General features: G+C 45.4%; 3 protein-coding genes across 4 annotated transcripts in view; 2 read left to right on the forward strand and 1 right to left on the reverse strand.

The window, feature by feature from the left end:
* The window catches only part of Aph-1 (gamma-secretase subunit Aph-1), a 54,169-nt gene that overhangs the window by 5,431 nt on the left and 20,933 nt on the right, over nucleotides 1-27,805 (forward strand). The window lies entirely within an intron of this gene.
* Msh6 (DNA mismatch repair protein Msh6) lies at nucleotides 348-5,588 on the forward strand. The gene is made up of 19 exons (XM_076910058.1): nucleotides 348-612; nucleotides 884-1,069; nucleotides 1,148-1,239; nucleotides 1,315-1,386; nucleotides 1,464-1,932; nucleotides 2,010-2,290; nucleotides 2,370-2,495; nucleotides 2,577-2,658; nucleotides 2,735-2,922; nucleotides 2,993-3,087; nucleotides 3,153-3,308; nucleotides 3,405-3,562; nucleotides 3,646-3,734; nucleotides 3,795-4,085; nucleotides 4,165-4,380; nucleotides 4,467-4,646; nucleotides 4,724-4,901; nucleotides 4,980-5,131; nucleotides 5,241-5,588. Exons 1-19 carry the CDS (start codon nucleotides 483-485, stop codon nucleotides 5,496-5,498), a joined length of 3,399 nt encoding a protein of 1,132 aa, XP_076766173.1. The 5' UTR covers nucleotides 348-482; the 3' UTR covers nucleotides 5,499-5,588.
* On the reverse strand, nucleotides 5,731-27,653 carry Jupiter (microtubule-associated protein Jupiter). Of its 2 annotated transcripts, XM_076910142.1 has the most exons (4): nucleotides 27,123-27,653; nucleotides 13,216-13,607; nucleotides 12,171-12,194; nucleotides 5,731-8,410 (listed from the first exon to the last, which is right to left on the reverse strand). In XM_076910142.1, the coding sequence occupies exons 1-4, from the start codon at nucleotides 27,182-27,184 to the stop codon at nucleotides 8,235-8,237; spliced, it is 654 nt and encodes a 217-aa protein (XP_076766257.1). In that variant the 5' UTR covers nucleotides 27,185-27,653; the 3' UTR covers nucleotides 5,731-8,234. The 2 variants fall into 2 exon arrangements, with proteins under 2 accessions (XP_076766257.1, XP_076766259.1); XM_076910144.1 differs by lacking the exon at nucleotides 12,171-12,194 and having other exon boundaries at nucleotides 27,123-27,651.

Consider the following 27,805-nt stretch of genomic DNA (forward strand, 5'->3'; position numbering starts at 1 on the left):
AGATGGCGCCACTAGTCCTTCAGAGGTGCACTTTGCTGTCGATAACGATGTGCGAACAGTTTGAGCACTTTTCACAGAGATGGCGCCACAGGTTCTAAAGTGCAGTTTCACAGAAAATACAATGATAACTTCTGTGAACTCTCACGCGCACGGTTCCGTCTTAAATGGATGAACCAGTAGTACTAAAATATGTAATTAATATTATAAAAAAAATGACATACTTTTCTCAATTATGCTAATTAAATATATTGTATCTGTATTTGTTGCTTCAATAAAAACGTCTTATTAATTAAAACAAAACGAGCTAGAATTTTCCTAGTTAAATTCAGATTTTAAGAACGTGCAGCGCTGCTTGAATGCGTTTAGGGAAGCCAGAGTTTTCCCGGGATTTTAATCGATCTACACGCGAGAGAGTATCATTCGCGACAGAAGAATTGGCGGAATTTCTAGTGAAACTGTAATTGTCGCTTAAAGATTGCGCAATGTCGAAAGTTAATACGTTGTATAATTACTTTACCTCGCCTAAGACACCCAAAGTACCGAACAGTAAAACGATATCTGACAATAAAGGAGCAACGACACCGAAAAGGGCCAAGGGACAAAGGAACAAAGGTACACGCTTCGAAAACAATTCACGTGTGATTAATTAATTCAGTTTGACGATCCAACATTTGATAAAAGACGTATTTTACGTTACTTTTTACTGGCATGTTTTAAAGTGGATCAATGTAGATTTAATGAAATTTATAAGGAACCGGTTTACGATTATAACCGAAGGATTTGGGAATTTAAATTTCATATTCTGTTTGTTACTACTGATGCACACCTTCGAACTATTCAACAAATGTAACGCAAACGATGTAACATTTAATATTCCATGTAGGTCCAAGCCCATGCAAAGGAAAGGAAAATAAGAATGTCCTGGATCGGAAAAGAAGTTATGAGAATGAGGATGAGGATGAGGAGGAGGAAGAGAAGAAAGAAAGTGAGATACAGCAACCAAAAAAACGCAGACTGATCATCCCTGATGAAGAATCTGGGGAAGACTCTGGGGATGAGTTTAAACCTGGTTTGCATTAGGTTTCGCTGTGTATACATTTGAAATTATTTATTCGAAATAAGAACATTCGATCTTACTTTGATATAGATCTAGCGGATGAATCAGAAGAGTCTGATTCTGGATCTGAAGGAGTCAGTGAGAGCGAGCCTCCAACTGCTAGCGAAGAAGAGACACCGGAGGTAAAGGAGTAATCAGTCATTAGATATAGCAAATTTCCACTGTGATTATTTAATAGAAGTTATTTAATATTGTAGAAGAAAAGAAAACTAAATAATGCTGGTGGGAGGAAAGGGAACAGGGCACCGGTAAAGAAACCTATCAAAGAAGTAAGCTTATGCTTTTAAATAGCTGTATTTTGTTTAATACATAGGAGCACTGTTTAATCGGTTCATTGTTCAAATAGGATAAAAAGGAATCAAAAGCACAGCAACAAAACCAAGCTCAAGGATCGAACGATGTTGTGGATTCTTGGCCACATTTGAAGTACGATTTCCTTCAGCCGAATAAAATACGCGATATTAATAAAAAACCGGCAAGCGATCCAGATTATGATCCGAAAACCGTCTATGTTCCTCTGGATTTCTTGAATCAGCAAACCCCAGCCATGAGACAGTGGTGGGAATTGAAAAGTAAACATTACGATTGTGTTCTCTTCTTTAAAGTAGGAAAGTTTTACGAGCTGTATCATATGGATGCTGTGATCGGTGTTAACGAGCTCAATCTAACGTACATGAGAGGAGAATTCGCACACTCTGGATTTCCCGAGATCGGCTATGGTCGTTTCTCCGCGAGTCTCATAGAGAGAGGATACAAAGTGGCTAGGGTTGAACAAACGGAGAATCCAGACATGATGTCGCAACGTTGTAGCAAAAGTAATTGTGCCAAAAGTGTATCTGATATATTTGATAATGATTATTAATCGTAATCTAATTTTATTTACTGCTTTTAGTGACTAGACCAACGAAATTTGATAAAGTGGTTAAAAGGGAGATTTGTCAGATAAGTTCCAGAGGCACGAGAGTATATACACCTCAGGACGTGGAGGCATCTACGCCAAATTCTAATTATTTATTGTCACTGGTTGAAAAATGCCCGGCTGGATCGAACACGTCTCAATACGGTGTCTGTTTCTTGGACACTACGATAGGAGACTTTTATCTCGGGCAATTCGAAGATGATAGGTGTAACTCTAGGATATTAACTTTACTTGCTCATTATCCACCGGTTCATGTGAGATTCGACAAATGTGTATACAAAAAAATCTTAATTTATCTTTCAGTGTACTTCTAAATAGTATTATGCATTTTAGGTTGTATATGAACGTGGTAATCTATCTCAAAAGACATTACAAATCTTAAATAACGCTCTAGCGGCGTGTATTAAGGAACCACTTCTGCGCGAATCCCAGTTTTGGTCATCTTCAACTACTTTAAGAGTAAATATACTAACGTCTTTGTTTCAGGATTTTAAAACCTTTATCGTTTACTTAAATTCTTCGTGATTTTCATTTTTATAGAATCTTCACGAAGGAGATTATTTTAAAAAGCCGGGCTCTGAATTTCAATGGCCTGAAGGGTTACAACCATATCTGAATCAGGGTAATTCTGTATATATCTTTAAACTTAATTTATAAATTCACTGTTTATCGATATTTAATAATCATTTCTTATTTAGGCGATAGTTTAGGTTTAACACCAGCCGATGATAAAGAGTTAGCGGTGCATGCCTTGGGAGGATGCGTGTACTTGCTTAAAGACCACCTGCTTGAACAGCAATTACTAGCACAGGCACGTTTTAAATCATACGTGCCCCCAGACTTTTCGAACGAAACGTCTACAACCGCTAAATTCGCAAATAACATGGTAATTGTAGGCATTACTTAATTACAGAAACTACTTATACATGGATAATTTATACATTTCCAATTATTAGGTTCTAGACGCTATCACTATAAATAACTTGAGAATTTTTGGCGAGGGCTCTCTAATGAAAACATTAGATCGTTGTTGTACCGCATTTGGAAAGAGGTATATATATATGAAATAATAAATTTTCTATAGTAAGTATTTTAACTGATTTGATTTGGTCGTAGATTGTTACGTGAATGGATCTGCAGACCATCTTGCCGTAAAGATGTTATAATCGAGCGTCACGAAGCTATACAAGAATTAATGGATCATGTAGATATAGTACAAAATGCTCGTAGTATATTGGGAGGCCTTCCTGATCTCGAAAGGTTGCTGAGCAAGTGAGTTCGAGTTATTATTAACAGATCAAAAGATATCTAAGGCTGAGAAGAGACTTACGATTATTTCTTAATATGCTGAAAATTGTAAAATCTTAGAATTCATGCACAAGGAAATCCAGCAAAAATGAACAATCATCCCGATGGCAGAGCAATCATGTTCGAGGGTCATACGTACTCAAAGAAAAAGATCGTAGATTTTACCACCACTTTGAGCGCATTCGAGGACGTATTGAAAATAGTTGCATTGTTCGAAGGTAATTGGATAGGTCGCCTTAATTATCTGCGATTGTTAATTATAATTGACCCATTGGAATTGAAAGGCACACCTGTTTTCCAGGCTTCAACAGTACGTTAATAAGTCAATCGACAAAAGTGGAACCGGATGGTGAATTTCCTTCGTTAAGAGAATCTTTAGACTACTTCAAGGTAATTAATGTCTTGCAGTAGCCGTTAAGCGAGGTACAATTTTCTAGTATATGGTTACAGACTGCATTCGATCACGAGGAAGCCAAGAAACAAGGTTGTATCGTACCAAAAAAAGGAGTCGACACTGAATACGATTCCGTTTTAATGGAACTCGCCGAAGTGAAGAAAGATGCGGAACGGTATCTCGAGAAGCAAAGGCAGCACTTTGGCGTGAAAGTCACGTACCACGGGTCGGATAGAAAGCGTTATCAGATCGAGATTCCGGATTCTCAAGTGAAGAAAATTGGTTCTGGGTACGAGCTGCAGTCCCAAAGAAAAGGATTTAAACGCTATTATACCGCAGAGACCAAGGTTTTATCTTTCTCGATAATGGTACAATGCTACGAGAAAGCAAAAAAGAAGGAACGTTAAATTAAAAAAATTTTTCTAGGAGATTCTAAGCAAACAAATAAATGCGGAGGAACATAGGGATAAAGTATTGAAAGACTTGAACAGAAGGATATTTGCACAATTCAGCGACAAGTATGACATGTGGAGCACGGCTGTCTATAAATTATCCGTCTTGGACGTCCTAATTTCCTTGGCTGAATACGCTCTTAGCGGCGATATGTGTGTACCGGAGATTAACGATGGTTCAGATGGAAAGGTACTTTTATTTAGCGCAATTTACTATTTTAACACTCGCAATATAACGCGAAAGATACTGTTATCGATAATATGTTATTTGTATAGGTATTTATTGATATTCGAGATGGTAGACATCCGTGCATCCTTTCAGACACATTCATACCGAACGATACTTTACTGGGAAGTGAAAATTATGCATCTTTCGTGATTCTAACTGGACCGAATATGGGCGGTAAATCCACGTTAATGCGGCAAGTCGCCCTCCTTAGTATAATGACGCAAATTGTACGATGATATTTTATCGAGGAACATTTCAAGCCGTCGAAAAAAATGAAGTATTATATAAACTCCGTATCTTGCAGGGAAGTTACGTACCTGCAAGTTCCTGTCGTTTAACATTAGTAGATCGTATCTTTACAAGGCTGGGAGCAAATGACGATATTCTGGCTGGTCAGAGTACTTTCTTGGTAGAGTTAAGCGAAACAGCTGCAATATTACAGCACGCTACGCCATACTCGTTAGTCTTGTTGGATGAATTAGGTAACAGGTTATTCTGGTTATTTTTTTTAACAGTAAAGTTATCATTATATTAATAAAATTATTGTTCGATGCCTTCAGGTCGTGGTACGTCGACGTACGACGGCACTGCTATAGCCGCCGCAGTTGTGGACGCACTTACAAAATTAAACTGTCGCACTTTATTCTCGACGCACTATCATTCTTTGGTGGAAGATTACAAAAATAATAAGAATATTACGTTAGCCCATATGGTAATGCGCAAAACTTTTATATGTTTCCAGTTGCTTAAATTTCGAATTTCTTTTCAATTTTTTCTACTTCTATCCATCTTCTTTAAATGTTCTCATTTTCTTCTTATAGGCTTGCATGGTAGAAAACGAGGAACAGGATGAAGTATCTCAGGAAACGGTAACATTTTTGTACAAACTTAGCGAAGGAGCTTGTCCCAAGTCTTATGGTTTCAACGCTGCACGATTAGCCGGCGTGCCAGCTGTAATTACAAGTAGAGCGCATGAGATCTCGAAGAAACTCGAACAGGAAACAAATCAGAAGCACTTATTCACCGCTTTGTGCAAAGCGAACGGAACAGCCATAAGGGACCTGATTGCTGCAATGTGAAAACAAACTGAATAAATATCGAGTATTCCTACGGACATGTTTAACTTACAATTATACTTGCGCTGCAGTATTATATTTATTATACTTCGTTGTAATTATTACTATTATCGTTTGATATTACTATATATTTTGATAAAATAAATCGCAAATGCTGACGCACTTACGTTGTCGTATACATTTTTCATAGACAAACGGATGACACATAAAAAAAAAACAATAGTGGAAACGACGATTGTTGCTTACAAAATTTTATTAATTAATGCCAGAGTACAAAAGGGCTACTTATGAGACGAGAATACGATGCGATACAAATAATGCAATCTTCTTTCTTTTTACTCACACCAAAACGATAAAGAAATATATCCTTATCTATTCTGAACGTAAAAGGAAATCGTGTGCACGAGAGTCTTACCGTGAAACAATAAATACAATTCCTTACGCGTTATCGTGAAACAAGGAAGAAGCAGGTAGTGAATGACTATAAAAAAAATGAACGATTATCGGTTTACTCCGTCCGACAGAATTATTTAGGTCCCGCGCGACCCTTTGCGTTTAAAGAATCCGTATGTCAGATACAGCGATTAATAGGACCAATTAATCGCATTCGTTCGTGTATGCTGGATGAATCGAACGATTAAGGAAGTGTATACCTGCGCGTATAATAATCTGCTACAATACGATTAGTAAGTCTGCGATCCTATCCATTGTAAATACGAATACTTTGCGCCTCGCGGCGCAATATTTGTCTTTTTTCCTTTTCTTTTCTTTTCTTTTCTTTACCTTCTCTAATCCTTATCAAATGAACGAAGAAACTTATAAGAATCGATTTAAAAAAAAAGGAAACCGTGCTCTCTATAAAAGTTACATGAATGGTGTTCATGCAGAAGAAAGAACTAGATACGATTATTAAAAAGGCACGGAAATTAAGAAAGCACTTGACCTTGTCTGTTTTTATGGGTTACATATGATGTAGTTTTATTATCATTATTATTATTATTATTATTATTATTATTATTATTATTAATATTAATATTAATATTATTAATATTATCATTACCTTTTTCTTTTCTTCTTTCGATTAACATATGCCTACTTCTAATATACAATTCCGAGGTTTCGTCGAACGTTTCCTAGTTTTATAATTATAATTATTATATTTCGCGAGTCGAACGCGCGCGCTCGCTCGCTCTCTTTCTCTGGACGTTCGCGTGTTCCGTTAATTTTTCTTTCTCTCATTTATAATTTCTCTCGCTAATTCATCAATTACAAGTTAAGATTTACTCTTTTCATTTTTCTTTCGTTCCCATGTCCGAAGAATTGAGACCAACCGTAAACAGTCTATCGATTGAACGAGCCGCGTTACTACACCGTGGCTCCTGTCGTTCTTCCGATTTCCATCAGGATTTCGCAGGACTCTTTCCCTCGTCCCAACGATCTTTCTCTCCTCACCACGCGGTCCGCGACCTTTTTCCTCCCGTTTCAAGAAAAAGAAAGGCTCCCCGTCCGTTTTAATTCCGCGCTCCTCTATCTCTACATCACCTTTCTCTTTCCCTCCGTTCTCTTATCAATGAAAGATTAACGGTTCGAAGAATATCGATACCGTAGCGTAACGCGATCTCAGAATATTATGTAGAAAGGTGTGGTTCAAAAGAGAACGGCCGGACGTTGAGGGGTGGGGTCGGGGGGGGGGGGGGGGGGGGGGGGCAGGCAAAAATCCTCTCGAAAATAGGATACACATCGTTCTAGAGAAAGAACTATCTTACACCTGTCTTTCTTCCTTTTTTTTATCATCTCTCGTGATTCGAAAAAACGCGGTTAGCACTATTTTTCTCTTATAAGAAGTTATATGCATACAAAAAATCGTGGAAACGAGGATATTCCGACGGGGGAAGGGAATGACGTGTTATTTTTTTTTCATTTTTTTCTCTGTTTTCTTTTTTTTCTGCTTTTATCTCTCTCCCTCGTGAAAGCTGAACGACCGTATTTTCTACCCGCTTCGGCGATTAGGACCCAAGGATCGTAACGGGAATTACATTGCTCTCTTTTTCGATTGTTTTCCGTGTCTTTTCGCGCTGTCAACCCTCCCAGTGCTGTTTCAACTCGACCCGACTCGAACGGGGTCTGTGACAGTCCCTTCTCAGCGATAAAGAATATTTAATAAACATCCTGGACGCAAATAAATTAGTAACGACATTGATTCAATAAAATAATCGTCAGCGATCGACAATAATCGTCAGAGACGGAATTCTGGAACATAAAACAAGTGACAGATTCGATGCGAATGTAAGGTTTCCAAGTTGAAGTTGGACAAATCACATTCGTATAGTAATTGATTTCAATCTTTATATGTTCCAAATTCCTCTCTCAACCCTGGCCTGACGCAAGGATCTCGGTCCAAAAGAACTCACAAAAAGCAACAATACAGAACGTATCAAACGAACGTGAACAATGAAACAAGAGAAAACGGATAAATTCTAAAATCAACTCTGTAAAATGATTCAGACAACGATGTATACTTTCCATGAAAAAATCCTCCTCCTCGCTTCTCTCCCTACCTTCCTGCTCGAGAGGCAACAAAAAAAAGAGGGAACAACTGTGTTAAAAAATGACTGTCTGGAGGGATTGTAACGGGGGTCATAAGAACAGGTTTCTAATATTTCTCGAATTCGCCAGCACTGGAAGAGTTCACGGCGCTAACGAAGAGGAGGCCGATCAGCGGTTGTCCCAGGGCACGTTTTACCACAGTCCGGATGAGTATCCACCGGGTGGCACGCGTGTACGCGCCGGTGTCTTCGCCGCTGGTGACGTGTCGTTCGATTTCTCGCTGGAATTCGAGCTGGACATCCCGTTTTGCACGGCTGGCCCGTTGTTCTGTGGCTCTGCGTAGCCAGTCCCGGTCACCGGATTACCATCTGCGAAGAACAATTCCGTTTTTCAGTCGACACCCCCTGCGGCTATCAGCCTCGAACGAGCCTCGTTCTTTCGCTGTTTCTCGATTAACCGTCTATTTACACGTACAGGCATCGCAAACGGAACCGAATCGCGATCGAACGGACGCGTTATCGGTACGTGTAGATAGGCGTTTAATCTGTGATCGTACACGACAAAATGAATCGCGATGAATGAGATGATCGGTGTCGAGTCTCTGCTGCTCCTATTCTCGTGACTCACCCTGTATTTCTCTGTGGCACTATCTGTACGAAGATTTAATGGTCGAGTAGCTGATACGGCTTTCTCGAAGAAACCTCGGGATATCTTATGGTTCTCCGAAATGTAAAGTATCCCAAAAGGAGCGTTTCACGCGTGCAGAAATCTCGATAACGTTAAATCGATAATTAAATCAATTCCTGAATTTTTCCTCGCTATGATTTCTCTACTCGTTCAGGTTCGATCGACTTCGAACGCACGCAATCGGTTACCAGGATCGGTCTTTATCGATCACCGTTATCGTTTAATTTAGACAAGTAAGAAAAGAAAAAAAAAAAGGATAAAGGGGGAAATCAACTAATCGGTAACGGTAACGGGTGTTGGTAGTCACGTTTTAGACCACTCGCTACCCACGTGATGGTATTTAACGTTGTCGTGCGGAGGAGATATCGGCGGGATTTCGCGGGAAATCCAGACGTCGGCTCTCTCCCTTTCGCGAGTTTTCCCGTACGTTCCCCGTGCACGGCCGCGAAAGGGGCACAGGGACACGTACCAGGCACATATAATTTACGCGGCAGGCAATTAAGCGTAAAACCTAAGGAGCAACCAGTTGGTCTCGATGCAGATGATAAAGAACGATCGGGTTATATTATGATACCCGTCAGAGCTACTCTGGGCTAATTGGTCTACGCAAGACAAGGAGTTCGTCAACGTCTACATGATAGAATACAAACTTACCGTACTATATTACAGACTATTTTGCGTGTGCATGTGCGAATGTAGACTTATGGAGACTCTTGTCTGCAGGTTTGCTCCACTTCTCTACTCTTTACGGTCAAATGACCGAACTGTAACTGTAACCGGAATCTTATCAAGCGAATTCGAGCAAAACTGAGACAAGGCGATGCAACGTGATTGTATTTTGCAATTGACGAATGATGGGACTCTCGAATGTAATGCTTCTTACAACGACTATGGTAAATGGAACAATGAAACGTTGAAATTAACACCGTTCTCCCAGTTCTATCGCTAATGCTATTAACACATACACAGAAAAAAAAGAACACGCACGTAAACGAAAGAGAAAGAAAGAAGAAAAAAATATGCATAAAATATCACGATGGCATCCACTCCAGTTGGGCCGCAGGAAAGAATGCAGAAAAATTATTCGTCGATGGTTGGCTATATAAGGAAAAGAAACGGCACGGTGAAATAGTGGGAGCTGAAACATCAGCTCGTAAAAGACAAATTAATGTCTCCTCTCCTTTCTCTCGTGCAACACTGTTCGACGCTATCAAAGGATAATCGACGCAAAAAAAGAATGAATCCTGAAACTCGTTCCCCGTGTAATGGCTAGCTGTAAATCAGCCAATTAAATATATTCCTGCACTATATTTAAAGCTAATTATAACTGGCGCAAAAAATATTTTATGAAAGCAACATCATAATCACCGCTCGTTTATAATGCAATAACGCGGTTGAATGAAACCGTGGAATGAGTCACCGTATCCCTGACTCATCCCCGGACAGTAAAATCGCATCAATTACCCCGGACAAGAGTACAATTCAGACCGCGTACAATAAAATATTCATACAAACCCCAGCCAACAATCGAGTCAAAACAAAATCGACCCCATTTGCTTCTAAATATACACCATATTTCACCCCAGCGGTCGGGGTGGTTGGACCTCGCGCCCCTAAATAATACTACACGCGACCATCCCGCACTTCGACTCCATCTCCCTCCATTACTTAATTAGAAACCCCACGAGAGTACAGTGGCCCCTTGATAATTTCAAACAATGTCGCGCGAGATGTCTCCATGCGTGGTTACCTGTTCGATGAAAATGAAAATCGAAAGAAACATATCTCTGACAGCGAGATAAAGAGAGTAGAGGGGTTGCAATAAATCGTAGTGGATGAAAAAATCGACGAAGGATGCTGAAAAGGTTAAAAAAAAACAAACGCATACACGCATACGCATCCATGAAACTAAGAGAAAAAGAGAGAGAGAGAGAGAGAGAGAGAGAGAGAAAGAGAGAAAAAACAAAAAGAAGAATGGGTAAAACGTTACCTCGACACCTTCGTGCGCTGCGCCTCACGGGCGTCACGTCAACTCCGTCTCCGGTGACCGGGTTGCGCGTTAAGCAGGACGACGATCCGCCTGCCGGGTTTCGAGCGGGTAGAGGAAGGCACAGAGGACGACAGTTTCACAGCCGGTGCACGCAAAGCGACACGCGCCAGAATTTCACCACCACCACCACCCCCATGCACCGAGACACACAGGTAGCAAAACCCACAATACCGTCAACCCAAACCGTATTCTTGTGTTTTAAATAAGCGCGACTGTTCGCACCGCGCCAATCGAAGAGGTATTCCTCGATTTTCTTAGCATCTTTTATGTCATCTAGTTTCTTTAAATTCTTCTCATTTCCTTTCTTTTCTACCAATCTGTCTTATCCGCGTTAAGAATATCTCGAATTGGTCGGTGCGAAGAGAAACGGGTACGGAAAGTAACGAGAAACCAATAATGTTTGTGCTATGTTACGTTTGTGTGAATCAAAGCAAGCAAAAGCGAACAGAGAATTACCGAGCAAGAGAAAAACCAACGTACCAAGGTTGAGAAAGAAAAAAAACCAGGGAATGGAAAGTAGCAGTTGCGATACTTAAAACTGTTTTAACGGATAAAGTCGCCGCGCGTACGAAACCCAAGCAATGAGTCGTGGTGAAATCATAGGAACAAAATTCAAGGATCATAAATAACGCAGTGATTCGTAATCGTGAAATTAAACAAACATGTATCGACTGAAATCATATCGTTCCTTTCTCTGACTATAAAACCAAAAGGAAGAATATGTGAGAATGAAAAATCGCTTGGAAAATATTATCATTAACATCAGACAGTAGCGCAGTGAGGTGGAAAAGAAAAAAACAGAGAGGTCGGTTATGCGTTTGATTGGAAGGTATGTGCTTTCGATCGCGTGAAAAATCGGCAAAGAACTGATTGTCGCAAGCAGAGAATGCGTTATAATTAAGAGGATGAAAATGGCGCGAGTAACTCAAAATATGTGTTTCTAGTTCCGTTGCAGGCCCTGTGTTTAATTAATGAAAAACAAAAAAAAAAACACGTATCGATCAAGAGATCTTCCCATTAATAAATTACGCGAACTTCTATGAATCTATGGTAAAGTAAAAGAGGACAAAACATGAAACTGAATATCTAGACAAGTAATACTAGTCGATGGAACTCTTTCGCGATGTTGGAAACTTGATTTGCATTAATAATCTTGTTTCTGCCCGTTGACTCGCAACATATATCGCGTTAATTTCGTTCGATCTTTTAACGAAGCGTTCGAATCGGCTATGACCATAGATTGCGCGCGACTCTGGGACTCGATCAATAATGTAAATCAAGCTGGAAACGATATTTCCGGGTACGAAACGCGAGCAACCCGTAATTGAAAAATAACGTGTGGGATGAGTGTCGTGTCATCTACTTGAATGTGCCTCATTTTACACACTTACGAAATCGTTTGATTCTCCTAAAAGCTGCTTGCGAACAATTCAAGAAGATGACTTGGTAAAAGCCATGGATTAGTCACAAAAAATGAAAAAATAATGTTCGTTCGTGTCTCGCTAGCTCCAAGATAACAAAGTCAATCGAATTATCGCGTTACCTTTTAATGGTACAGAAAGAAAGAAGGTTCGCGGACGCGATTTCAAGGAATATAACAATAAACATTACTCGTTATCGACCATAACGAATCATTATAGACGAGGATTAAGTGTAGAACTCGACACGTGTCCTGATTTGATTGAATTTCAAATAAAGTTATACTCGAGAAGAGCCTGCGACACACAGACACATATTTCAAGGTAGCTCGAATACAGTGCGAGTTTGAGTGTATATTGCAGTTCGCGAGCGGTTGCACAATTGTCAGAGCAGCAATCTATTATAAAAAAAAAAGAAACCAAATCAAACGATAAAAAAGAAGAACGCGAAAATTATCGCTCTGTGAACGCGTGATTTGCAAATAAATGGAACTTGTCTCGACGAAAGCCTCGGTACCAACAAAAAAAAATCGCGATCAAAAGCCGTGAAGAAAACCAACGTAAAGTACCAAGAGGATTCTCGGATATATCAAGCTGCTTGAAACAAAAAAAAAAAAAAAAAGAAAGAAACTCGATCTACGTTTTCACCGTGTCCAAAATAAATTGACTGCTCGAAAGGCCCTACCACCCGCGTACCCGATCGCGATTAAAGAATACCTGCGTCCTCGTCGATTGAAAGTCGACAAAAGTCGAGTGCGTGAGTTTCAACGTAGCGGCAGACAATTCATTTTGGACGGAAAAAGGTAACATTTACCGAGCATCGGACACGACGCAGAACTCGTAGTCGCGTTCCCTTCGCGGCTCGCACCGTACACCAGTTCACCTGACCAGAGACAGTAATAGTGCTGCTCTCGAAGATAGAGAGATAGGTGAAGGGCGGAGGGGGGCGGAAGAGAAGGGTGGTGTTGTCGGGCGAGGTGTTGGACCGCGTTCAAGGATGTATAATTGACAGCCTTACCTGTGACATCGTTGGTCAGATTGTTGCCATTGCTGGCCGCGTATCCGTTGATCACGCCCGCGATCGAGTCCGAGCTGGCGGTGCTCTTCGCGGGCGATGTCGCGGCCCCGGACGACACCGTTGAGGACGTTGAATCCCCGCTGAGGGATATATTGCTGCGCATGTGATTTTTCGCGTTTGGGGTGGTGGGTGGGGCATCGGGAGGGCCAAACAGGCGATTGTATGAATCATTACCGGGCTTGTTGCGCGGCGTTTCGTTGCTGTTGGGTGTATCGCCGAACAACGCAGAGCCCAGCTGCGACTGGTTGTGGTTCTTCACGCGGCGGGGGCTGGTCTCTTCGGGCGCCGCGCCGAAAATGTCGCTGCTTCCGCCACCAGGGGGTTTCAACACCCTGGAACAATGGAACAATAAAACGGTGTTAAACTTTCTTTGTTCTACCATGAATCACGATCGATGCCGCTACAATATCACCGGCGGCCTCTTGCCTCCAGTGTTAGCTGTCGAGAGACCGCTTGACTTTTTCGGTGCGTGCGAGCAGTCGATAAAAGGGCTCGTCGAGTCCTTCGACCCCCTCGTCGTAACTCGTAATCCTAATCTCGTCGCACAATATGCGAAACGCGTCGATTTTTCCCCGAACAAACCCCTACCGTCCGCCCACTATTCTATCCACCCTGCGAATGGTTCTTTCATCGTCGACCACTTCCGAGGCCGAGTCGAAAGGGTTGAGAACCATTGTCCCCGGGCGGCGTCCGGCCCCCACGACGGGAAAGACTCGATCCAATTTGCTCGATAAATCTGCGCTGATTTCTACGTAACGAGGGTCGCGCGTCTCTCGGCTTGATGCGTGGCACGCGCTTTGTCGCGTGCTCGCTGCGTGGTCGAGCGCAGACGGGGGCGCGCGGAGAACGTTGGAGGAGAGAGGAGCAACGGGGCAGAAAAAAAATACGAGAGAAACAGGAGGGGGAGCGGGACGAGCAATTAAAAGGCACGGAATCCATTCTTTCTTCCCGGGCGAACCGTGGGGGAGCACAGTTTTGAAGAACCAGCTTCATTAGCAGAACGGCTCAATTAACGAAGGAACCGTTCGTGCGTGACTCTCTCTGGGTATTTTTTTTATTTTTTACTTTCCTCAGGGGGGGAGATTGGTTTCGAGCTCGCTCGCCAGAGAATCGATCGGATCGCGGACCGCCCCGGTATCTGGCTTATCAGCTCGCGATGGATCTTGATCGATTCAGTCAGGATGAAGAATATCCTGTTGATTAATGCTCCGATTGATGTCTTGATACAGTAACCGGTATTAATCCAGTTTCTATGCGGATCGTTTAGTTCCCGCGTATGTTTTATCGTCCAGTGTTTATAAATGATGAGCTACAGGCGCGGTCGATACAGCGGTATTATTGGAGTGAGTCATAACGTCTTACAGTTTATTACAAACTTCGCTTGGTCTTGTTTGGACTCGGAGCTATTGTATTCTATGCGTTGGTCACGGGAAAACTGCGTGATTTCATTTCCTCGTTTAGCATAAGCGAAACGCTCGTACCATTACCGGTGGCCATTTAAAACGGCTAACGTTGAACCGTCCCCTCTCACCGCCACTCCATAAGGAACCGATGGTACGTACAACAATGTACGTGTACACGCTTTTTCATTTCTTTTTCCAATCATCGAAAGCCCAGAGGCGAAGTCCATCGTAAACACGCATCCCGCGCGGATATATTTTCTAATTACGTTCAATTAACATTCTTCTGAAACGCATTACGTTGCTCTATCGGCCGTGTCGAATGGCTCGTCGTATCGCCCGGCAAGAAGTCGTTAACTCGCGATCTATCGAATAATCGTTCCAGTCTAATTAACGACGCAACACCGTCGGGTCCCTCGCCGGGCTCCCACCTCCGGCCGTTCGTCGTTCCTCGAAGACTCGCGAGGGGTATCATAGCGCACATTTCATCGGCTCGCCGATAAATCAACGCTTCCTCGTTACGGTGTCTCGGATAATTGAACGTCCGACGCGGTTTGATGGAAACGTTCGTTCCTTCGACGAGGAAGCTCTACATCTCGGCGAGCAATACGCACCGTCAGCCGTGCCGTGGCGCGGGTTACAAGCCTCGTTCACGCTCCGTTTCGCGCTCAAAACTCGCCGCGAGGGGCGCATAATTCGTCCAATTATTAAACCGATCTAATTGACCAATTACGGTGCCCCGTTCCCAGGCTGGATTTTTTTCTACATCGATTGTCACAGCCGCTGAAAACGCGCCAATTACCAACGAGCCGTGGAACCCAGCAGCCTGCCTCGCGATACAAAAATTCCTCTTTAATTGGCGGTTAATTCGTTTCAGGCCTAAATCATTTCTGTGACAGGGAGCGCAAGCTGCGCCGAACGATTCCTCGTACCGTGTCGAAAAAGTGAAACAGATATTCCACCGACAACCTATTTATACCGGTGCCTTCAGCCGAAGGCAAATGTTACTGTTACCGCGCACGAATTCGCGGTCGTAAATGGAATGATTGTTCGAGTAGCTCGGTGGAAACTCATAAATCACCATCTCGAATTCCCTGAGCAGAAGATACGTGATAAAAAAATTAAACAAAAAAGCAAAAAAGAAAAGAAGAAACGAGGCCAGTTTACAACCTCGAATGATGAGTTATTACTGGAAATTTCGTGACTAAAAGGACTCTGTCTAAAGAAGTGGAAGACGGAGCAGCTTCTGGGTCTTCCTCGATGACGTCGCGTCTGGTCATTGAACAGACAGCGTCCAACACCTTCCACCGTTCTCTATGGTCGTAGCCCACACGTTCGACGAAACCACGAGAGACACGGGAGAGCAAATAACGAGGATAATCAATCGGCCGTAGGAAGCAAGGAATCCTGGAGGGGACAGGATGGGTGCGCCGGGAAATATGCTGGATGACATACGGCCGACGCCTCTGCGTCTTCTTTTCGACGCCACGGCTGCACTACCCCGTCTACTTAAATAATAAAGACGGTCAACCTGTTTTACGCGTCCATTGGCGCATCTGCGATTATCGGGAAGCACCGCGGCGTTTTAACGTCTATGGGCGACGTTAAATCGATAAATAACAGTTTGCTTCGTAGACTCTACCCTTACTTAGTCTCCAACACTCTTCTGGACAAACGATCGGGACAAAAACCAGAGAACAAATTACTCTCTCTCTCCTCCCCCTCTCTCCTCTGAGCGCGACAATTCTACGGAGTCATTCAATTTCTAGGAAGTCATTCAACTCCACTTTTCCCCCGATTTTATTGTGAAACCTCGATATCCTCGCGTTAGCGGAGGAGCTAAATGATCGCGAGCGACGAATAAGAAGTTCCTGAAGAAATCGCGCGAAAAGTGGACCAGGACGCTTTCGAAAAATAATAATCAGTCGCTGCAATGACTCGACGTGCTCGCGCGGCGAACTATGTTAATGCCTGGTGAACGTCGTTAAGGAGGAAATTCTTGTCTACGCAACGAGTCCTTTTTATTCGACGCAACGGTACGAGCGACGATCTCGAAGCGATTCGTCTTCGAGTTTTACAGTTTTTGGAGCCTCTCTTCCTGTGATCGATCGGCGAGATTAGGACGATCGTGGACAATGTCGCAACGGAACGGATGACGGAACGAATGGTAACGCTTGTGGGTGATCGTCGATCATCCCGCTGAACGTCTCACGTCCGACGTAATCAGAGGAATCTAGAAAATAGGACGCATGGTCCATTATCTGCTCTATGAGCCGTAAAGTCGGATGAACGGAATTAAAGCTCGGGAGTATATGCGTAATATTCGACGTGACATAAAACGAGGCTGCGTGGGCGAGAGTGCTTCGTCCCAGAAATTATTCTTATTACCGTGTACTTTGCTTGGAGAAGAGTAAACGTTCCGCCGGTATTTAGGCCTGAATAAAAGGGTTACGTACCATTAAATGGCATTCCTGACAATTTTGTTCCCTCTCGTAATTCGATGAAACCAGGACGTGAAAGTAACAACTATAGGAAATCTGTCGGACGTTAAATTTCTTCGAGCATAATCGAATCCCTACCAGTGACTGGCACGGAATTTACGAAGAAAAAGGGAGGAAGTCGGTGCCATCTCCCGCGATATCACCCTCCGGCATTCGACGCCCTCGTGTCACGGTATATCCGGTTCGGAGGGATCGTTGAATAAAAGTATCCCATCAGGATCGATTGGTCCCGGGTATCACGCGACGCGAATGCTTCTTAAAAAAATGAATGCTCGATACGCGGACGAATGATAAACGACAAATAATGAAACAGCCGAAAAGTAGCTCGGTAATGTAGGTCACCACTGGTCTCGAATATCACGTTCTCATAGCGTAGGATGTTATCCTACCCCGGAATGGCGCATTATCCTGTTTCCTGGCGTCCCGATCGAAATTATGCGGTGAAAAATGCCAGCCGTACCATGATCCTCCATTTCGCGGCACGATATTATCGCTGGCCGTTACTCTGCTCTTAAACTTTGAACATCGAGCTTCGATTCGTACCATTACTCGCCGCATCAACCCTTATCGCTGGGTACAAGCACGGTTTCTGCGCGACCGATACCCAAACGGCACGGCACTATCGTTTCTTTTCTTCTTTTTTCCTCGAAGACGAGGAAAAGAGGCGCGCGATTATTGGCGAACTCGGAATAATTCCGCGACCCGATCGTCGGTAGAAAAAACGGACGTTCGAACGGAGACCTGGATCGGGGAAAAGGCCAGCAACGCGGAAGATAAGAGGATCGAAATGGCGTAGAGGCCGGGGTGCTCGCGCGTAAATGGATCGTTTCTTTGGGCGCAGCGGCAATAAGGAGTCACGCTCGAGTACTCGTCTTTGCTGCTGGCAACTCCGTGTGAGGTCCCGGATATCGAGGATGTCGGTAACAAGGAGCGGCATTGTGGCCAATCTTTATCGCGTTTCGGACAATGGTCATTGTTCGCCCGTTTAATTACACCGGGCGGGTCTTTCGTGGCACGCTAACGCTTCCTCGATTTCGCGTTTCGCTAAATATTTGCCACGGCGCGGCGGCCTCTTCCTGTCGCCGCGTTGGTCCCGTGCGCATCCGAAGCTTTCAGGGACCGATACCGGGGGGTGGATGGTGTGACCGGGAAGATAATCGTCGGGGTCGGTAAGCGCGATGATCGTTCGCTTCCATTATCTTCCTACCCGTGGGAGTTTCTTGAATATTGAAACGCGCTCGCCCCTCGCGTTGATCGTTCCTCGGCTGAATTGCCTGATTTCACGATCAACTTGCCAGGACGCGAGCAACGAACCCATTCCTCCTCGTCGATTACATCGGGTAAACGTAACCCCAGTGTACGACGAACACCTTTCCCCGTTTCGGTGTCAATTTACTCGATGACTGAAGTCTCCTAACTTGAGCAATAATTTCCCTTCGCGAAGTAACAAGACTCCGCGGGCGCAACCCACGCGCTCATCTTGACGCGACAGATATCTCGGAACGTCGCTAAAACGTGTCATCGAAGGAGGAAGTGGAAACCCCTTCGAATCAAGGGTAATTTAGACCGAGGTCTCGCCTCTTCCCAAGCGAACATCCTTCTTCTTCTTCTCCACCTTTCAACCATACGGTCATACATCACGAGGCCTGGCAGACAGCAGGCTAAGCCCCACGGTTCGAACCGGTGCTTGCCCACGTCCTGTTCGATTCGTTTCAATTAGGAGGCTCCCGATTTTTCAGATCGATTCAGGAAGTTCCATCGAGCTGGCTCGCGCGATTAGCTGAACACGCAGCCACTTCGATCCGCCAGACGCCTCTGGATTCAATTCCTAATAGCGTACACACGCCTGCGTTGGCGTCAGACAGTCGGATACGAGAGGAAGCTTACGTATCGGACGTAGAAATTACGAGTAGGTTTAGGTTTCTTCGATACCGCGAACGCGCCGCGGCAGGAAATAAATTACGTTCCATACGTTACCAGCCGAAAAAGTCCCTCCCCCGAGCAAGGAGAATCGCAGTTCCTGCGTTTGGCGTTCAATAATTCCATCGCCTATGGAAATAATCGCCATTTCCTTCTCGAGAAACGCTCTAAAGCCGACTCTCGAAACGACGAGAATTCCATTAATTAAATTCCATCCGAAAGAAGCCAAGATTCAATTCGTAATCGAGCTCGATCCGAGATTTCTATTTCCAGAGAACGGATGACTTCCTCTCGATAGCCAGACGCTATTTCCGTTCGCGGGCCGTATATCGCGCTTCAGCTGGCGATGATAATGAGTTAATCGTCCCGTTCCCAACTATCGGGGCTTTCACGGGCCGCGTTCGATTGTTCCGACAAGCACGCGTTGCGTAATAAACACGAGTCACGAGCGTAATTATTCGTGTCGGCCGACTGCATGAAACTGGCACGTGTGAATCTCTAAACGCGTCGTCACGTTCCCGGCTCGGGACGCTCGGGACGCCCGGGACTCGGAATCGACGCGTAACCATTCGAATCTAATCTTAATCGACGATTCTAATCGACGCTGAGGGATCATTAGCACGGATTCAACTAGGGACGATCGATTTTTATCGTACCTACGAACAAGATACCTTGGGCTTGATTAGTCCGGTCGATTAGCGGGACGCTGAAGACTCCGACGGCTTCCTGTTTCATCGCGAACGGTCCACGCGAGCCCGAGTTGTTCGACCAGATGCGGCTGGACACTTTAATGGAGCAATTTGGAACGTTTCATGTGGGATTAGCGCACCGTCAGATGTCGGCTAAACGATAAACATTTAGGCCTGTGCTCACGTGTTCTCTATCGTTCAATCATTCCGCGGGGGCAGAAAAATCCGTAAGGCGAATATATATGTTTCTTGTATATAATAACGAGTCATGGCGAACAGATAAGGTGACCAGTAACGGAGCAACTGAATTAGACCGTGCAACTATATTCGGTTGAAGTGGTCAAGTTACGACCGCGTGTATTCGTGTGGAGCGGCTAGAATATATAGATAAGAACGCCGAGCATTAAGCCTGTTATAAATACTTGTTACTTAATTCCCCTTACACGATACGGTGTAACATTTATAGCGCCATAATAAATTCTACACGACGTATACTTGAAATTTCTCGAGGGAAATCAAATTACAAGGAAACAGAAGAAAAATTCGAGCGTACAACTTTGCCAAGTTATCGGCCACGCTAGGCTCGCTCCGAAGAGCGCCAATTTTTTGTCGTCCGACCTAATCGAAGTTTGAAAAAATGCGATAAAAATCGCGAGGCCAAGAAATTCGAACGTCCACTGGCAAAAGACGGCGTAAAAGAACGGTATCGGATGAGTTGCTCAACGAAACGCCGAGTGAAAATGAACGGGTACCATCATCGTCGGTGTAACAACACTCCGCGTGAGCCATTGTTGCGCAAAAATAACATCGTCAACGTCACAATTGACAAGAGAGAAGTTTGCGACATCCACGGGACGCGGCACGCTCGCCATATACAGCCGGTAGCCGCGATCGATGCAAATGCGGCGAATCGGCAAGTCTAAGTGGATCATTTGAATTACTCGGACGGCGATTCGTCGATCGAAATGCACGATTCTGTCGGGCGAGAGAAACGGTCCTATCAATCAGACGGAACGCGATCGATAATCGGGACGTAAATCCGTTTTCGCCGTGATTTACCATAACTCCGACTCGCATACGATCTGCTCCCCTAATGGATTAATTGCCACGTATGGAAGAGGCGCGGACGAAGAGGGCACGGGTGAATCGTTCGCGACCAATCTTGGATCGAGGCGCCTATATAAGGATGCCGGATCATCCGGGTGGAAAAAAAAAAGGTCGACGCCCGTTTATGCAACGGATAACGTGGACTAAGTAATAGACGAAGTTTACGCGAAATTAACTAATTGGCCAATTACGCCTCCGCCAGTCGGATTCAGCGACGTAATCGATCGACTTATTCGGTTCCGGTGAAATCGTCGGTTTAACCCCTCGTCTCGACCTCTCCTCGCCGTTCTTGGTCGCTTGTTTGGCCAGTCGCGGCTTAACAAGCGGATAATCAGCCGTGCAACGAGCAGCTATCAAAATTTATTCCACCGTCGTTTATTTCAATAGATCTTCGCTTGTCGAGAAACGATTTCCTGATGGAAGATTATGGACGTTACTCGGGTGTCTTTCGATGAACTTGCTAGAGAGAGGAAAGTTGGGGAAATTCGGTCGAGACCGCGTCCAGTCGGGAAAAGTCAGCAACGATCCGCCACGAGGCTAGCGCGGATATCGCGTTTCCCTGCGAAACTATTCAGCTGGAGGCTCGAAGTTCACGTTCCGTGGCCCTGAATAATGCACAGGAAGCGCCGTGGAACAAAGTATGAGTTATCGAGCGAACGCCGCCGGAGAACACGGTCGCGTACACAAAAGAGATAGGCGGCGATGATTATCGGGCGAAGGTGCACACCGCGATCGATCGACTACCAGCCTTTCGCGTGGCGAGCCTTATCACCGTGCACAAAGAGACAGATAGAGTCAATGCTCTGTAGAAGCGGCAGTTATAAATAAAGAGATCGAGGTGTAGGTGGATACAGCCATGGCCGTGCCAACGCCGCGAGGGCAACTTCGGTTTTCTTTCCCCTTGGCTCACCGTCTCGTCGGTTTCGCGACGCGCGTAGCTTTCACATTGGAATCCTCCGCTCTTATTTCAATTTAATCGCATCCTCGAGATTGGACATTTTTCGACGGCTGAGTAATCGCGGAATTAATTTACTTTATCTAATGGCAGTTTCCGTTTTCGACTGCGTCGTTAACTATGAGTCATTCGTCAAACCTTCAGCTGATCATCAGCATGCGATCGTAAATTACTCTGGCAACGTGTACAGAGTAAATCGACTCATTAAGTATCGCATTATCGTGTCGCGATACGATTTTCAGATAGTGTAATGAATTGAAACATCGCACGAAAATGAAAGCACCGCTCGAAATGGGCAGCAAGGTCCAGAACTCGACCTGACGGGGCTTCGATGCATCACGCGTTCGCAAAATCCGCCGTTTCTCCAAGGAAGCCCCGAGGATGGCTATCCACAAAAGCCAACGGGTTCGCGAAGGGGAAGCCGCGAGTGCGGAGGTGGGCGCAGACGGAGGCACCCAGCGAGTGTCTACCCTTTCGTGTCCAGTGGACAATGGGGGGTGACTAACCCCATGCGGACAGATCCGGAAAGAGCGGCTTGTTCGTCGTAACGCGATACGTTTCGATCCACGTGGAGCCCCGACTCGTTTTACACGTGGTGCGCCATCACGGCGGAGGAAGTGGACGGAGAAAGAAGTAGGAAAAAAAATGACGATTCTCCGTTACACTTCGATCCACGTGGATATACACGACGTCGATCGTGTTCCGGTCCGTTCGATGGAGTCGGTGGAAAACGATCGCCGTGGAACTCGAAGATCTTTGCCCTCGCGCCGGTTCAACGGTAACCGCGATCCACGATGGAAGTTGTTTTACTTAGTAATGAAAATTCGATCGGTACGTTTGCTAGAACCGTTCGCGAAATGTCTGCGAGAGAGACTTGAAGCGTGACGGTATGCAAGGCTGCAGCGCCAGAATTTTCGCAGTAGAAAAAGGGGAATTAGCTAATTGGATTGCTCCCCACTCGAGCCTGATACCCGACGTGGCTAAGTGGAAGTCAGAAGCGATGAAAACAGAAACTTCCACGATACCAGGAATATTTGCTCATTAGCATCCATCGAATGCATGTCTGATGCTAGCAATTAACAATTCTGATTCGCTCGGTGCGTCGCGTTTCGCAGTTTGTTTCGACGTTTCGAGTAAAGACAAGTAGGAGGACCGGACACGAGAGCCGAGGAAAAAACGTACGTCCCACCTACGCGACGTTTAAACTGCGATACCTCATTATCCTCGTTAGGTAAAGAGTCGTTAAGGAAGGTTAATCGTCGATTGATAATTGTTTCGGAATTAGATCCGGCCGCTTAAGGGACCCGTTCGAATGAAACTGACATTGGCCCACGGTTCCTCGCCCTCTGACTCATTCGTGCGAACCACCTATCAATTATCCTCTCGTCAATTAGATAAAGACGCCACCTTTTATCCAGACAGTCTAAAAACCAGATGGACACGTATCACCGCGCTTATCATTTTAGGGTCCAAACGCGAATAATTCAGGATTAAAGTCATCCGCACCCTACTCTGAATACTCCAACGTGGAAGTCCCTAAAGGAATGTATATCAGCTCATTAGGTAACCCTCGCTAATTGGATCCCACAATTTATCTTCCAAATTAAATTCCACTCCGCGTACAAAGTCCTCATTCGACACTAACATCTGTTAGCGCTGGAAAATATCGGTAACAGGAATATCCTTGGACTCCTCGGTCCACGCTTTTCGCCTACTTCTCAACAGCGTCCCAATCAATCTCGAAACAGCTAATGCGACTCGTACCGACAATAACCGATCAGAATTGGCAATGGCCTCGCTCGCCCAGCGATTCTCCAACTGGCAGTTGTCCCAAACAGTTTAAGCTCGATCCGTTCAGGTCAAGACCGAGCAATCTCCCGCACGTACGAATTCTCAACTAGGCCAACAACGATCTCCTCGTCGTGGCGAAAAATTCCCAGCTAACCGTGCACCGAGTATCAATCAGTCAGCGTTCGACTTCATCGCATATCTGTTCGTTCTCCTGTTACCGCTAAATCAGCGACGCGAGACAACAATTGCCGGTAACAAAGAGCCGCGAAGTGGGTGCAAAGATACTCCAAGTGTTACGCGCACCTACGTTTGCGTAACACCTCGGCTGGCTGGACTCGGAGAGAGTCTCGAGGAGGAAAGAATGGATCCGCGACACTGTGTTACTTTCGAACTACGTACAAAGAGAAGTTCGCGGACCAAGTCGCCTTAGAAGTGTTCCAAGGATCGATCGAAAACGCTGTAACGCTGCGAGCGATGGAAAAAGTGAGCGACGGATTCGAGGGAATCGCGGACGAAACAACGACCGGTACCACGGGACACCGTGTTCGTAGTCTGTGGTTTCTCAAGTAATCCCGTGTCATCCTCAGGAACAGGTTCCAAAGATGACGAACGGAGAGGAGGCTCTCGCGACGAGCGTTGAAGATGGGCTTGTTTATCACTCGTGGACAAAGACCGTACTGTACGGGGCTTGGTATAAGAGCAAGCATTGTAACGGGTGCATCGCATGGGAAAGCACGCAACGAACGCTCGTCCACGGGGCCGTGGTGGATAAGCATCAATCTCGATGCCACAGATCCGATCGGGACGATAACCGAGTGCCTCGAGACTCCGTGTCGTGACTTTGCACCCCATTGTCTCGATTTACAGGTGCCGAGGTGCTGGGAGAACGTCCACGGTGCTTTTCGTACGGAGCTCTGGAGCCGATCGAGCTACTCCTCGCCCTCATCTCCTTTCTTCTCTCCGTAATGCCTTCGAAATCATCGAACGACTCCTCGCGACCCGGTTTAGGATTATAGAGACGATTAGAGCCGCTGGAGAGTTGATTGCACTCTTGATTATCGGGTGTACAATAGTGCGATCTGTTTTGTTTGGGGTTATTAGAGTTGATTAATGATAAAATCGAGATTGTTAGGGATCATTAGCCTACTGTGGACTATAACGACCGAGAGATGCCGTTCCATTATGTTATCTCTGCTTCGACGATCCGAGCTAAGTGGGGAAGTTTCCAGACAGGTTCAATCCGGAAAATTCACGTCCACGTCAGGTGAAAGTTCGACGAGAATTTTAGATACCGATAATCAACCATTTTGTAACAGGCCCATTATCCTACACTCGTACTGGTCGAGAGTTACCGATAGGCAAAGAATCTACTTGGATACGAATAACAGGATCTCCCTGAGAAATCCAGAAGCTTCTTTTCTCAAGAACCCTCGTCACGTTTCGATCGTACATAGAATCCTCCCCAAAGTGAAATCTGTATCATCTCAATCCACGGTATAACCGAGTATTAGATTCGAGAGGCAACTAATGGGTGCACTACTGCCTTGGAAATAAAAACCGGCACGTTTCAAGTGCTGCTCCGACACTGCGCATTGTTCCACTTCTAAACACGATTAATTCTGTAAGCGTGTACCTATGGCGTAGGAGAACAATAACCGCAGAAATGCTTCGAACAATTCAATTTTTCCACGTTAAAATTGACGAAGGGAATTAATCGCGGAGTTTCAACTAAACGGTTAACACCTCCTCCAAGGATTTCACTTAGCTGGAAGATAGACGGTGGGCGTCCATGAAGCGTTCGTGGACGATAGGTACAGCGAAAAAATCAAGACAGCGGCAATTAAACGCGGGCCCAGTCGTCGGAGGTGACATCCGTGTAATTATGGTCGTCCACGACAGTTATTCGAGGGCGTTGACCACGTTCTAAACGAAGCTTAATCACACAAATCTTTCGCCGCCGATTTTTCCTAACATTTTAGCGTTTGCGCGAGGCATCGGGACGGGAAGCGGGGGGCCGTGATTGCGAGACCCGCGTTAATAGCTGGGAATAGTCTTCGCGAATCAATTAACGTCGAAACGGACACGGGTTTTCCACGGGAGCCCGCAAAAAGCGTAAAGAGAAAAATGATTTAAGTAATTAGACGGTAAATCTTTTCCACGGCGTTTCAGACGTTGAATAGGGACACGTATAGAGTGTGGGGTAGCAGTCACGCTTTCTAAACTTGACTGTGTTCCGCTCCGTTCCTCTATTTCGGCGCATTCTAGACATTTGTCCGGTAACGACACGCTCCTTTCATTGGCCAGCTTTTTTCCTAATCCCAAGCCACTCAGGCATTACTCAGGTTCTAAAGTTTCTAGAATAAATCACATCCAGCTCTGTTCTTCCCAATTACAAGTTTCGACTCTATCATACGATACGATACATCGGTTTATAAATTTGTATCCTCACTTTAGTACCATCCACGAAAAACTTTCAGAACCCTCGCATTATCGTGTCTCGAGTAGGGACCGGTTGACCGGTAAAGCGTAAGGAATAGCCGTATTAATTAGTCGAACGTAAATACGGTAAATATCGAGTGTTTCCTACCGATCGTTTAGGAGCATTACCAGTCGGTTGCCGTGCTTGCGGCTAGCAATTAGAAAATTCCACCGGGAGGATGTGCGACTTCCTGGGAAGAGCCCCCGGCAATATTTATCACGGGGGAAACCACTTAAGTAATTCCACAGATAAAGCACTTTGCCCGCGAGTACCGGCGTGTAACAGTTGTTTATCCTCTTTGTGTTGTAAACGGTCCTGTGCTCTCTAAAGCGCGTATCTGGCGGCGAACAGGAAACGCGGACACAACGCGCGGAGACACGGGAAAGTCGTTCGAAGTGGAATAATCTCGGGAGAAGATTAAGCATCGCGAACCGTGCCCCGAGATAAGAGCGAGTATCGTCTCGAGCAGAAGGGGAGAAAAAGGCGAGGGAGCAAGAAGGGCGAGAGAAAGAACGTTCGCGAGGGAAGGATCGTTCCTGGCATTGAACTTGGTATTTCCAGGATACTCGCGACGATGGCGACCAGAGCGCTGCACAGCACAGTTTCCAAAGTGGCCACCAGATTCAAGGACTGTCGACTCGCCAGATGCAAATCGATCGGATGCTAGTCGCGGTTCGCCAAGTACTCGAGATGTCAAACCAACCCCCCAGTAACGAATTTTTCTTAGCTACGATCGACACGCTACCTACACTCCGTTCATCTGATCGACAAAAACGAGAATCTCTATCTTCCGCGGCTGTCAAAACATCGTAGCACCGAATCGACACTGACGGTGTACAAAAAAAAAGAAAAAGTCGCGTCGTAATTCGTAAGCATTATTCTAAAGGACGCGGAAGTTCGTGGGAGTTGCGAAAAGCGATGGAAAGGGGTGACGGAACGCGTCGAGCGAGTGGAAGAGCCGCAGTGCGGTAAGGCGGGCGAGAGAAACAGTCTCCTTGGCGTTACCTTTTCTTTCCGTATCCAACATTATCGAGCTCGACGTGTCTGTAGGTCGCGTAAGTGGCCATCGTTTTCCCTGAAGCTCCCTCGGAGATCGATCTCACGCGCGATGCACCCTCTTCTCTCCTGATGCGCCTTCTGGTCCGCCTTTCCTCAAGGTGTCTCTCACCCCCGGCCGTGTGTGCACGGTTGACAGTCCCAGGCGCGTCTTACGATGTCGCGGCAGAGACGACGAAAGGGCAGGCGAGAGGGGTTTTAAAAAAAAAGAAACAAGTCGACCCAGGCGACGAGCTTCTCTCTCCAGAAGTTGCTCGAACGTCCTCGACTCGACGTAGAATAGTAGCTAAGGGGGTTCGTCTCCCTCCTGGTGTTGATGGCTCGACCGGCTCTCGAAAACGATTCCTCCCCGGGATTGGCAAAGGTCACGAATGTCGTTCGTCGGTGAGCGTGGCTACACTCGTTGCCGCGTACAGCCGAGAAACTGGCAGCCGAATGAGGATCCAGCCAGTATATAATGCCTCCTCCACCGGTGCTTCCCGCCTCTCTCTCTTTCTCTCGACCGTTCTTCCATTCTCTCTCTCTCTCTCTGCCGCTCTCGCGGTGTTATGTAGCACGAATCGCCTGTCTCCCTCCCACTACTCGCCCGCCCCCCTTCCGCCCTCTACTGTTTCACCCTGTGCAAGCTCTTT

The sequence above is a fragment of the Xylocopa sonorina genome, chromosome 2 (assembly GCF_050948175.1).
Source record: "Xylocopa sonorina isolate GNS202 chromosome 2, iyXylSono1_principal, whole genome shotgun sequence".
NCBI lineage: Eukaryota > Metazoa > Arthropoda > Insecta > Hymenoptera > Apidae > Xylocopa > Xylocopa sonorina.